At 44.2% G+C, this 14,178-nt stretch overlaps 1 protein-coding gene across 1 annotated transcript in view; it reads left to right on the plus strand.

Annotated features, from left to right (window-relative positions):
- The window catches only part of LOC147029515 (cell surface glycoprotein MUC18-like), a 136,560-nt gene that overhangs the window by 100,263 nt on the left and 22,119 nt on the right, over positions 1-14,178 (plus strand). The window contains exons 3-8 of the mRNA XM_085872592.1: positions 680-890; positions 5,142-5,215; positions 5,727-5,814; positions 5,919-6,101; positions 11,137-11,267; positions 11,921-12,065. Coding sequence (XP_085728718.1) covers positions 680-890; positions 5,142-5,215; positions 5,727-5,814; positions 5,919-6,101; positions 11,137-11,267; positions 11,921-12,065 — 832 coding nt within the window. The remainder of the gene's footprint in view (positions 1-679; positions 891-5,141; positions 5,216-5,726; positions 5,815-5,918; positions 6,102-11,136; positions 11,268-11,920; positions 12,066-14,178) is intronic.

A 14,178-nucleotide genomic window follows, 5' to 3' on the forward strand; every position in this document is an offset into this window, starting at 1 on the left:
ACTGTGTTTATCTCCGGATGTGTCTGGGTGGTGTTTATAGTATGATCGGTAGAAAATGGATTTCAGACATTATTTTGTTTCCATCCTCACTGTTATTCTATGCAGAAGCATTTTGATGAGACGGTATGAATCATAAGTAATGCTCCATCACATGTCTGTCTTCCCTTCCTCTCATCTCACACTGTCTTCCCTTCCCCCCCCACCCCTCTTCACTCTCCCTGCCCCTCACCCCTACACACTCCCCTCCACCTCCTCACTTCCCCCTCCCCTCTCTTTCTCTCCCACCCCTCTCTTTTTTCCCCCCTCTTAGTATTCCCATCATCAAAGCGATAGGTGGTATTTGCTGGTGTATAGTAAAACACTGTCATCCTGGTATTTCACAGGTAGGGTGATTCATCAATGTGTGTGCCGTCCCTTGGATGGACGTTAAACTGGGCGTCCTGTCTGCCGGCATTAGTTGTTGGACGTGTAAGATCCCACGGTGTCCTTCGTGAAGAGTAGGAGAGCTATCGCCGACACCATGAACAAATTACTAATTCCTGCCCAAATTTGCAGGAGCCACTGCATCAGCGGCACAGCCTCAGTCCCAACAATGATAAAACCAGCAGCCATGGACTGCATGAAATTAATGAATGAATGAATTAATGAATGAAATTAATGAATGACTCATGTGCAACAGGATGAAGGTGGATCACGCAAGCAGATTTACTCAAAAAGCAGAGACTCCATGGACGAGGAGATTGCTACCGCATTTCAGGGCCGTTTGGTCATGGGTGATCATTCTCGGCTCAAGGTTTCAAGCACAAGGCTTTCTGACGTTGGCACCTACACTTGTGAAGTTCAGGGTCGTGCAAGGAAGAAGGAAACATCCATCACACTGCATCTGTTTGGTAAGAACGATTGTGCTGAATACTTGAGAGAAACTTTCAATGCTATGCTTATATCGGTCACAATAGATAGCACTGCAGTCCTTACTTGTTGTATACCAGACTTCTTTGTTCAGCAGACTTGGTGGTGTCATATGGTTAGAGCATCTGCTCTCTGCCTGGTGTTGGCTTAATGGTCAAGGTGGTGGGCTTGGGATCCTAGCATCCTGAGTTCAAATCCCACTCGGCTGTTGAATTAATACCAGGTGGGGTTGACTCTGTCCGTCATCCTTCCGAGGTCGGCAAAAATGAGTGCCAGCATGCTGGTATCCTGTGTCGGAGTGGCGACCCGTGCAGGATTGTGTCCAATAGCCAAGGAGACTGCTTAGGCAGCACCAACGCTCTGCACAGAGTATGGTCCCAATGGATGGATGGATCTGCTCTGAGTCTGAGAGGTCGGTGGTTCGAACCCTGATCAAGTCATACCAAAGAGTTTAATACGTAAAAATGGTTTCCGGTGATTCCTTGCTTGGTGCTTCGCATTTAAAAAAATGATAGAGCATGTACAAACAACAATAAGTTGGTAATCATAGTGCAGGCTTTGATTCACTGAATGACCTCCTTCTGCAATGAAGTTCCTTGTAAGGGAACTTGTATTATTATTAGCCTGTCCCCATGCGCAGCCGGGAGATGAAGTTTTGCAATTGTCTGTCTCGGCTGACTCTTTTACCATTTGAGCTTTTGTCATCAAATTTTCAACAAACCTTTTATTATGAGAATCTGGAGAATATAATTAATAATTAGATCAAAATATGAAAGGGCAAAATCAGAGTGACTATAAATAGCTCTCATTAGCCCAGTTGCACAAGCCATGGGTTTTGTTTTGTTTTTTGCCCTGGAGACGAGTTCCGGGGATGTTGTTGTGATGGGAAAAGCACAATATTGAACATGGAGGCCCCTCCCCGTAAACTTTATTTCTCGGCAGGTAAAACGATAAAAAAATGTTCAGGGTTTCTTCGGTAAACAGAGGTAATAATGATAACAGTCATAGTAATCATAGTAATAATGAAAATGGTACTGATAATGTCGTGGCAGAGGTGCGAACAGGCAGACACGATCCGGAGGGTAACACAACTCCGCTTTATTGCCTCGGGCGAGAGGGTAGGCGTATGATGCCCGTAACTGCGCTTTAGTATGCACTCAATGCACTCTACAGGCACACGACCTACAGGACACTGCTAATGATAGCACATGCCGCTACTGGTGCTACAAGTCCCGAGTGGGCGAGTCGGGACATATGAAGCCACAACCACGTAACCACCACCATCCGTGACTCGGGGCTCCGCCCAGACAAAACACTCCTCCCTCCTAAAATTATGATTATAAAATGACAATTATAATGATAAGCATAATTGGCAAAGCATACTACGACATAAAAAGCAAAGAGGAACAAAATGACATCAACCAAGTAAAATCCTCCAAGTACCACATCACTTGATCTAACCCTGAGGTGATGGTCGGGCTGAGAATCAAACCCAGATGAGATGGATCAAAAGAAAAGCATGCTTCATCCGCACAACCGTAACACTAATGCCATTGTTTTAATCTGGCACATAATACCCCCTTCTATCCCCACCACATCATATACTGTGTTGGTGCGAGTGAGTTGAATCCCAAATGCAGTGACTGTAGAAGCGGCCCACGCTTACACGCCTTCCGGCGAGGTCGAGTTGACACCCCAAGCGAACCTCCCCCGGCACCATTAAATGCCCCCAGTCGACAAGTTGGCACATCTCCCTCAGACAGGACCGAATCAGGTAAACACCCCGAGCCTGCAAGCCCCGCGGGCACCAGCGCGGCTGACCTTGGTGAGACCAGAGGTTTGCGCTCCATGGCGCCTGGCACATCTGACCTTGGCAATATCAGGGGTGGGGGTGACGCTGAACAGCGAACCTGCCCCGGCTCCCCGCCATCAACTCGAACCAGGCAATTAGCCGGCTCCATTACCAGCTGTCCCACACCAAAACCGCGCACCAACGTCGGGCGCAACATCGCCCCTGCCACCGACCCCTTAGGTCGCAGCAAATCCAGCCGAGACTTCAACGCACGTCCATACAGACGATCAGCGTTGACTGGATACACAGCAGTGTCATACAACAGCAAAAACATCGTCTGCGCAGATGCAAACTTCTCTTTACGTACAGCGCGTTCCCACAGTACAATTCTAACACATGAGAGTGTAGCGAACTGCAGACTGTCATCGAAGCCCGAGATCTGGAAGACCTCTTTATTCGCAACGATTGTCCGCAAGTTCTTCACATTATAGAAAGCATTGATTCCAATCAAACACATTTTGCTCACACGCGGACCATCGGCATTTGCTTTTATAATGCCAAGCTTAATCACTCGTGCCGCGAGAATCAAACACACAACAATTAACAAATCATGAACAACGCTGCGAGCAAGTCTCTTGGTTGTCACGACGTCGAGGCGACTTGTGTGCCGGTCCTCATCTCAACATCGAAGAGGACACCGTCGATGGTCGCGTTCCGTGAACTTCTTGAATGCGACCGGTTCCCACCAATCCCCCGTTGAAATCGCCTGAACGACACGGGCGTGCACTGTATCATGAGCGCAACGCAAGCGCGAGAGTCCGCCGCAGCTGGCATGGTCCCCGTTGCTCCGGAACCGTATATCGTAGTCGCAGGAAGCAATGAACGGAAACCCATGTTGTATCGCCGCGGCCCCTGCCACCAGGACCTCGCCCTCGGGTCTCGAGGGAGGCCCAGGCCCAAACGGAGGTACGGGGCCCGAAGGAGACACAGGTGCACCTGGAGGTATGAACTCCGAAACAGGAACCTCCTCCCACCGACCCTCTAATCGGCTTGGCACGGGACGTCCAAGGCCACTGGCTGGCGCCGTCCCGTCTAGTTGAATGCGGGCCAACCAGCTCCGACCCAAAAGGGCGAGCCCCTCCCTTCGCACCACGAACAGCGAGAGCGCGACCCGCTGACCTTGATGGGCGACCAAGAGGTGTGCCCTGCCAACCGCTGGTAGTGCTTCACCGGTATACGTGTGCAATGCGAGGGTAGACCTGAAAAGGCGTAGAGCGGGGAGTGCACGAGCGGTGCGCTCGCTTATGATCGACACCGCCGCTCCGGTACCAACTTGAAACACAATTGGCGTTCCATCCGCAAAACCTTGCCCAGGCTGCAGGACTCGACCCGGGACGTAAAAACGTACGTCATGCACAAAACATCGTACCGCTTCTGAGTTGAATGTAATGTCCTCGTCCTTTAGCCGTGGCATTGCAGAACCATTTCCGAGGCTTGCAAACCAGAAATAAAACTATCTTCGAGCCTGGCCTGCCGTTCACTTGACGTGAATTTGCAGGCGCTGGCGAGATGCCTCACCCGTGCGGCGAAACTCGTGATGCACTTCCCTGGGCTCCTCGCCAGGTGATCAAACTCGAACCACACTAGCTGCGCTGATTTTTCCGGCGCTCCTTGCGCCCTACAATCCAATTGCTCCGGTAACGACTCAAAGTCAATACCGAGGAAAACAGGCACTCTGCATGCGTCGATCAGAAACTGCCACGACACTACAGTTTGGCGACGAGGCTGAGGTGCGAACAGGCAGACACGAGCCGGAGGGTAACACAACTCCGCTTTATTGCCTCGAGCGAGAGGGTCGGCGTCGGATGCCTTTAACTCCGCTTTAGTATGCACTTGATGCACTCTACAGGCACACGACCTGCAGGACACTGCTAATGATACCACATGCCGCTACTGATGCTACTGGTGCTACAAGTCCCTAGTGGGCAAGTCGTGACATATGAAGCCACAACCACGTGACCACCACCATCCGTGACTCGGGGCTCCGCCCATACAATACAATAGTAATAATGAAAATGGTACTGATAATGGTTTATAATAATGCTGCATCATAATAATGATGATATTGATTATAATAATGGTACTGATAATGGTACATCATGATACTTATAATGGTCATTATAATAATGATAATGGTACTGATAATGGTAATGATGATAACCGTCTGTCTATCCAGGCCATTATGTTTCTGTAGAGAATACAAATGAATAAAATACATTGTTTTTTTGTTAACTATCGGTTTCGTCAAGTTTAGTTTGTGTACAAAGTGGCCATGGACGGGATTTGCATCTAATTATTATTATTATTATTATTATTACTATTATTATTACAGTATTTACATGTTTATATCCAAACAAATAGCCATTGTTCGTTTCTGCAGCAATTCCTGAAACTCCAACAATAACATCGGGCAAAGTGCCTGTGAATGTGGATGCGAAACCACAGCCTGTGTTGGTGAGCATTTTACTGGACATTTTCTTCCAAAAGTCGCTTGAAATATTATATTTTTTTTATACAATGTTTGAAATTGTAAAACAATATGCAGTATTCCGAGGCTCACAGAAGAGCTCGTACAGTTTTTAGAAATGTGACAAGGACCTCAGAAGACAGCAGTGCACTTTTACATAAATTAACGGTGACTTGAGTAGACAACAGGAGAAACTCAATTCGAACCTGGGATCCTGGCATCAAGACACATTGCATTTGGTTGGTAAGACTAAACAGATCTGAATATCGAAGCAACTGCATTTTCATCTTGGGTGAATGTTAAACTTACTATGCTACTCTCACCGTTTGAAGGTTCAGGTTTGTGAGACTATTGTTCTTGGCTTTTAAGTGTCATGGTTCTCAGCTACTTCAATGGTACCACATGCAGGAAAAAATTTAAATAAAAGCTTTTTGTAGAAAACGTATCTCGAACCAAATTGCACGAATGTTCACAGTTTTGAATGTTTTGCTTTGACAGATCGGTGAATGCACGATCAAAGGCTCCTACCCAATGTCTAACCTCACTTGGTACAAGGACAGCATGGAGCTCGATAACAATGTACCTGGTAATAAATCCGTTTGGATCATTGCTGAACTATGACAACACATTCAGTCATTTGGCAACCAGGGCAAGTTTGTGTCATGATTTGTCACCTTTTTAATCCTGCAGATGTCAAGGTTGATAACAAGGAGGTGCGCGAGTCCAACGGCCTCTACACAACTAGTTCCAAACTCCACTACCAACCAACGGCAGATGACCGAGACGCAAAGTACCACTGTGATGTCGTATTCCTCAAAAATCATGGAGAATTCGGACGCAAGAAGTCCAGCGACATCAGTGTGGAATTCATCTGTGAGTGAATAATATTAATTCTTAATCCCAACTGAGTACGTAATGCGGGTGCCGTGATGAAGATGTAACTCAGAGGTCCACAATATTTATAGTATATGCATTTAGAAGAGTTTATGGCAACACTAATGTTGGACAGCACTTCGCATCTTAACGCTTTGCAAACAAGACCAAAAAAGTTAAGATATAAACTTTTATAAAATCTATGAAATTAAATAGACCATGTGGATACAAGTGTGGCAAAACCACAAAACCTCTAGTGGCAAAAAGAGCAGAAAGAAATGGTGGACATTGAGTTATAAACATCAAGAGAAAGTTTGATGACAGTCATGATGAAAGAGAAAACAGCAGAGAGAATTTCCAGCAAAGATTGATGCATTGCGAAGCCGAAGCTGCAAGTCATTTCCATATTGAGTGAATTTAACCAGGCATTGGAAGATATTTCCAAAAATTCGTAAAACTATGATTGGTAACTTTTTTCATGATGAATGCGACCCCACATATCTTCACTCTCTCTGGCTGGTCATACAGTTTGGTGAAATCTTCACATCAGCAATTGAATAGTTCATCGTTGGGTTTTGCTGAAGCATTCAAATAAAAAAGAGGCTTCTCGATGAACTAGAGAAAGTGGAAGAATTGCAATAAGGATCGTGGAGGGGGATCTTAAAGGGGAACCCAAATGCTCAGACCACCTCGACACTAATCTATCCTCTGATACCATACAAAATAGATATGATGTCTTTTTCTGATTTCTGAATCATAAAGTGGGGAAATTTACGATTAAATGTCGAAATCTTGCTCTTATCGTTCAGATTATCCGCGACGTCACATCAGGAAGTGGACCGTCATATCTGTACCGTTTACGGGTTATATCTCGGTATGATGTAACTCAAAAGGCGAATGATTTTCGATTTTCCACAAGTATGCCGAGTCGATGCGTCCTTGGTGCTTGTATCGAGTAATGCAAACAGAGATTGTTTCATGCTACACCAATGGCCGAAAGACCCTAAGTTTGCCAGAAATTTGACGAGGTTTGTCAGAAATACCAGAGTGTAGATCGTGCCGACAAAATGTTCACTTTTTTTGCTCGGAACATGTTACAGAGCACTGTTATGAAACGTCGGAGATGGACATGTACATAAAACATGTACATGGACGATTTGAGTAGTGAGTCAAACACCTGTTGCCATTTCCCGGCAGTTACAAGAAAATAATTATCGATTATCAACACAAATTTCTACAAATCAAATAAACCACCATCTATTTATTTATAGTGCAGAGAAAGTATGTATGCATCATCATCTATTACTACGAGAGGATTTGAATTAGAACGCTAACATTTTCAGGGTCCGTGATGTCTCACCAGGAAGTGGACTGTCATATCCGTACTGTCTATGGGTTACATTGCGGTACAATTTAACTCAAACAGCACGATGTAACCCATAGACAGTACAGATATACAGCCCACTTCCTGGTGTGATGTTACAACCCCCTCTCCACCATCACCCCGCCAATATCCATCACCATTTCGTAACATAAAAGACACCTGGTCAGCCTGCAACAGTGGGACAAAGCATTTGTCGCCCATTTTGTCCAGGCGATGTCCGAGTGTGCCTGGTCGGTGTGGGCTCTCAGGAAATGATGGGTATTTCTGCTGGAGTAATATATAAACTGATTTATCAATTAATACAAAATCCCTCCCTTTGAAATCATCCATTGAACAGAAAATCAAAACCTATTTTTAACAGTGAACTTGTGACCGGTGTTTTGATATTTTTAACACCTCCATCTTCACTTCCTCCTCCTTCATCTGAATCGCTTGCACAAGGCTAGAAATGATACGGCTCCACAATTTCCCCGAAAGCATTTCCATTTCGAATTTTGTCTACAATAGCTGATCAGCTTCAACAGATTGAGAACCTTCAGAGTTGCTGATGACGGTGGATTCAATATCGGAATCCGAGCTCAAAATCCACCGTTTCTCCATGTAAAGCCACTATTTGGATCAAGGTGGGTTCGAGGTGTGACGTCACTGGCGAAATCGAAAATCGACACTCAAGGGCTTTTGTCGACACTTTGTGATTGGCAAAAAAAACCTATTATTTTTTTCCTTCAAATTCGACCGTGATTAATGATTCTCAATGGTTTTCAGAAGAAGAAGAAAAAAATGCGTCTGGGTTCCTCTTTAAGGAGGATCTCTGTCGATAAAGGTGTACTACCTTGGTTAATCGTTGATTATTAAGTGCAAATATGAAAGTGTGCTTATGAATTTTAACTTCCTCTTTCATGTGTAGCACAAGCGGGGTAGCAGGGGTGGTAGGGTAGCATTGGATGATGGTGCAGCTGTGCTGCTGTTGCAATGGTGAGGACAGAAATTTGTAATTTGGCCATGGTGCAAGCAATAGCTCACCTACTCTTCACGAAGGGCACCATGGAATCTTTAATGTCCACCAAGGAATGCTGGCAGACAGGACACCCATTTAACGTCCATCCAAGAAACAGCACACGCATTGATAAATCACCCTGCCTGTGAAATACCAGGATGATGAATACCAGGTCAGGATACGAACCTCAGCTGGACAGCGTAGAGGTGAGGGTGCATCCATGTCGGCCATCCTGCCAGCCCATGAACTTGAACAGATGGGTGATATTGAAAGTGATAATTAAAGGCACCGGTGAAAATCTCGACTCACCTTGAACTGTCTTTCAATGTCACCAGAGACCTCATTGGATTATTATCCGATAATATTAGGTGTGAAGCCAAAATGTTTCCACCATTTGTAGCCCGAAATACAGCTTGAGCTGTATGGCAAATAAGGTGACGTGTTCAAGGGAAAGACAAGGTGGAAAAAAAAAACTTTATTTTTGTCCATGTTTATCATCCCAAATGATAATTTGGGACGATATTGTTTTTAATTTCAAAAAATTGAAAAGCTTCAATTTTAATCTGCTGTTTTATAATTTTGGATTAAGTGGCATTATTGCTGGTATTATTATTATTATTATTATTATTATTATTACTAGCAGAGTACCTACGGGCAATCTTGTTCCAAGCATGCAACACATTCTTCTGACGTATACCTTTATTTGGGCGGTGGAGAGGCAACTCACAGCACTTTCGGTCAAAAAAAACCCCGGGTTACGTGCATGAAGCGAAAACATACCTACTGCTTATAACTTAAAACACCTCACTGCACTGGAAAACATGGGGACAGGAACACTGCACTGTAAATGGTGGAGACTTTTAATACCCTCCCCCAACTGGAGGCGGCGCTACACGATACACATTTACATCGAGAATTTGCGTCCATCTCCCTCCCCCCACCCCCCCCCCTCCAAAGACCGCCGGCAAGAATAAAAACACTCCGATACATTAATTGGGGTCATACTGATCCTATTTAGCAAGTCTGAATGTAAATGTCATTGGTCCAAAACTGTAGTAGTAGCGCGACACACAAACAAACAAACACGGGTCCGTGAATTACAGTAAGGATTATTGTAATAATTATAAGGAGGCTAGCAGGATGGCTGAGAGGTGTGTACACTCACCTCTACACTGTCTAGCCTAGGTTCGAATCGCAAACCAGCTATAAACTGTCATCCCAGTGTTTCACAGGCAGTGTGATTCATCAATGTGTGTGCCGTGCCGTCCTTTGGATGAACGTTAAAATTTGTGTCGTGTCAGCCAATATTAGTTGGTGAATGTTAAAGATCCCATGGTGTCCTTTGCAAAGAGCAAGTGAACTATCTCAGGCACCCTGACCAAATGACATAGTTCCTACCCAAACTACTGTGGAAAGACAATGGCAAAACACCCAGTATATAACCCTTGCTCAGGAAGCTGCTTTGGTGGCATTGACACTCTGTGAAGAGTATGGTACATCAGAGAGAGAATAATTGTTTAATATATTTGTTTTAATGAAGGCAAGCTGTAACAGCAATCCTCTGGCAGTGTTGAAAAAAGACAAGTTACTGGTCAGCTACCTGAAGGATATATTGGAATGGCAAAATGAAATCTCACTCATTCTCTTTATCCCTACAAAAGGGCCAGCTGTCTCATCCTTTTATTGAATATTTTTTTTCTGTGTTCATCCTATGGGAGACGCACAGTATGTGGAGCTCTTGGGCCTCACCATCAGCTATAACCTGTCTTGGGGATATCATATCCCCACGATGGCCTCCAGAACAATCCATATACAATGGAGTATATGTTTGAATGTATGTATGTATGTATGTACGCAATTCCGCTCTATAACCATTAGTTGGATAGCTGGCCTGATGCCATGACCCACGTGACCCACACGACCCACAACCTGAAAAAAAAGCACATGTCCGCCACTTCAGTGCAATGGTAAGCCTCTTCGGAAATGTCGTATTCACAATTGCCATACCCTTCCAATAAGTTTACCGTTCAGTGTAAAATAACCGAAGTGACTGTTAAAAGGATCATCAAATATCAAAAGGTTGGAGCCAATTTGGCATCATGGGCCTTGTGAAGGCGACAGTAAATTTCGGCTTCAGGCCTATGGTATCAGCCTACGGGCCAGTGCAATGGGAATTATCCAAGCTTATAACTGCGATGGTTTATATGTGCACATGACAAGCAATATGCATGTTTTTGGTTCATGTACGTAACCCGGGTTATTTTTGTTTTCAAGAGTGATCGAAGCAACGGTCCGTTGCCTATACACCACCCATATAAAGGGATGTGTCAGAAGAAAACGCATTGCATGCTTAGAACAAGATTGCCCTTCGAGCGGTACTCTGCTCGTGAGCTTACAACTATAACATGTTAGCAACTTTTAGATCACAGTAAACAGCTTCATATTCTCAAAGGGTATATCTGATATGTGGATAAACTCTAATGTGACGTCTCATTCAAATGAAATTTATCAAAGCAATGAACTGGGCAAGATAAGGTCATTTGGCAAGTCACTTAGAATAGAGACTGAACATTCGACAAACTGGTTTGGCACGATGAAAAGCAATGCATGTTCGAGAGCTTCCGATACTAATTTGTGAAAACGTCTCTGAACAGATGCCGCAGAGAATGTTGCACTGAAAATTGTGTCTCCTTCACCGCAACCGATTAAAGAAGGTGATGACGTTGTGCTTGAATGCTCTACAGAGGAAAATGCTGACTTGGACTACACCATTTCATGGCAGAAGGTAAGATTTGCATTTGCAATACTAAAGGGTGATCCTTCAGCTCCGGCTTGCCTTGACGGAAAAAGCCATCCACTGACGCTGATGAAAATTATTTCATAATTTTATTACTTAAACTCAACAAACAGCTGGGTGCTCACCTCCATTTTCTGAAGTGGAACCGACTCCTGTGTCTGCATCTCGTACCGTTCCCACCGGTCTCTCAAGATTGCTGCCCATCGTCATCTTTTGCTTTCTCCCATACCAATCAATGCTCTCTTCTACTCTCACTTACCCCATCTGCACCCCTCCTCCTTTTCCTTTCTGATACTCCTCTACTCATGTGAAAAAAAATTTCTCCTTTGATAACCTGGCCATCTGTGAACCTGCTGCCTTCTGTCATTTTGGTCCTCCACGAGCCAAGATTTCTGGATATAAAAAAATGATATTACCAGATAATAGGCGTCCACTACCATCCTTGACCATGTTGTGGAATGTCGGCTGAGGTCCTTGTGCGAATGAGATGAAAAAGGACTCGACTGAAAGTTCTGGTCAACACAAGGTTCATGATAACATTTTGGTGCTCATTAACTTCTGTGTCTGTTGTGCCACACCGGCAGTAATGGTGCCACGCCGCGAGACTCAATGTTAATGTTCCGATGCGATTTTGTGTACAGGGTGGGGAGACAAATGAACATGAAGGAGAACGATTGACACTTCATTCAGTTACAAGGGAAGATGGTGTGGTCTACAAGTGCACAACATTCGACTTTCTTGAATCTGTGGATGGACCAAGTCATGAAATGACCCTGCAGGTTAATTGTAAGTATGCATAATGTTATTGTTGTTTTGTTTGGCTACTATTTCACTGGATTGAAATATATATAATTTGTGTGAGAGATGAAATTGATCGGTCACCAGGTACGATATATGAGCATTACTGTGCCGTTCTGTTGGAGCATATGGTTTTGTAAGTCTGGTTTATCCAGCAGGGCAAAACTAACGGCTCATTTAACTTTAATGTGTAATACAGTTCCTGATGGCAGCACAAGGTTGTCTGAAAGAGAAAGACTCAAGTATTTGTCTTCACATAGCCATCGGGGCTATCAAACATAACAAATGCACAGAGGAGAGAGATGGGATGTATGAACAGTGTAAGGTTTCTGGATATTGTTTATTTTTACTTCTGCCACCGAAGGCGGACGGAGGTTATGTATTCACCCCTTTTTTGTCTGTCTGTCTGTGAGCAGGATATCTCAAAACATTGCCGACAGATTTGAACGAAACTTTGTGTACAGGTCGGGTGTGTGATAACGATGAATGGCTTTGATTTTGGTAAAGATCGGGATTTGGATCCAAATTTTTTAAAAGTGACTTTTCACCATTGAGAAATCGGACCAAAACGATATATAGCTCAATATTTCAAAAGGTTGTGGACGGATTTGGACAAAACTTGGTGAATGGGTTGGTTAGGTGACGAGAACAATCCGATTCCATTTTGGTTCAGGTCTGGATGCTAACTGGCCTATCAGCGAGATAGGTATGTGCTCTACCAAGTGTCGTTCTCGTTATTCACTGTTTTACCTTCATTGATATCAATGTTTCAGTTAAAGGCAGCGTCCATTTCTTTATTCCTCTGTTCTGTTTTGTGGAACAGTACTGGTCACCACCTTTAATTATAATAAGCCAACTGATTCGTGTGTGTGTGTGTGTGTGTGTGTGTGTGCGTGCGTGCGTGCGTGCGTGCGTGCGTGCGTGCGTGCGTGCGTGCGTGCGTGCGTGCGTTGTTGGTTGTTATCCCATATCGGGGTTTCAGAAGGTGGAACGGAGTCCTCCCAGGTTTCGAAGTATCCACCTCCATTTCAGTAAGAGATCATGAATCATGGACCAATTTGTGAGCTTTTCTTGTTCTCAAACTTTGGTGCCGAGGGCTCTTTTGAGGATCATCACTGAGCCTCGGACAGATTGTAACTGCAGTTGGTTTGTTGTAATATTCCCAGGGATGTTTTTTTTAAGATCTCTGTAAGGTTCTTCTTCATCATTCTCATTGTTCCAATAATTATAATCACCGGTACAATTTCGGATCTCTTCAGCTTCCAGGATTTTTTCACTTCATTTTTGAGATCTTGGTATTTGGTCATTTTCTTGACTTCTGTGTTGTTTCGGCCAAGATCGCTGGGTACTGAAACCTCAATTACCAATGTCTTATTTCCTTTTTTTGTACCCCAGTACTATATTTGGTTGCAATTCTTTGTTTTCTATGTTTACTCATGATGGGAGTGATCGGTCATACGTGAGCGACTGAGCGTTACCTTCCTTGTTTTCAGTCAATGCTTTTGGTTCACATTTCCATGACTTTTCTGGAACTGGGATATTGAGATTTTTGCAGATGTGCCAGTTGATTACTCCACATACCTTGTTGTGCCTTTGGGTGTACAGTTGTTCTGAAATGAGGTTTTGACATCCCGATAGGAGGACGCTCATACTTTCTGTTTCTACCTTGCAGAACCTACACTTGTCCGATTCAGTTCTGCCATCTTTTTATAGCCGTTGGTATAGTGTCCTTCTTTGGTCTTGGGTATTTATAATGATTCGTTCTCCATCCCAGTTGTGATGGGCCAAAAGACCTCAGCATGTGTCCGCTTTTATTCCCGAGGCATGATCTTCAAAAAGCCACCAGTCTTGGATAAACCAAAGCAATCGTGATTATGGGAGTACAAAAAAAGCAAGCTGGTAACCTATGATGCAGCATCTGCAGAGTAGGGCATGGGATCAAGCCCTAAACACCGGAGATCCTGACGTAGCTTACAACAACTTTGAGACAATCATCAAGTCAAGTTTGGAGAAATTCATTCCTCAAAGAGATGCCACTGTTCTATCGACAGATATTCTGTGATATACTGAGGTTTGCCGAATGGCTGACAAAGCTGTCTGT

This window comes from Eptatretus burgeri, chromosome 3 (assembly GCF_056783735.1).
Source record: "Eptatretus burgeri isolate ZD-2024b chromosome 3, Ebu_testis_v1, whole genome shotgun sequence".
Classification (NCBI taxonomy): domain Eukaryota; kingdom Metazoa; phylum Chordata; class Myxini; order Myxiniformes; family Myxinidae; genus Eptatretus; species Eptatretus burgeri.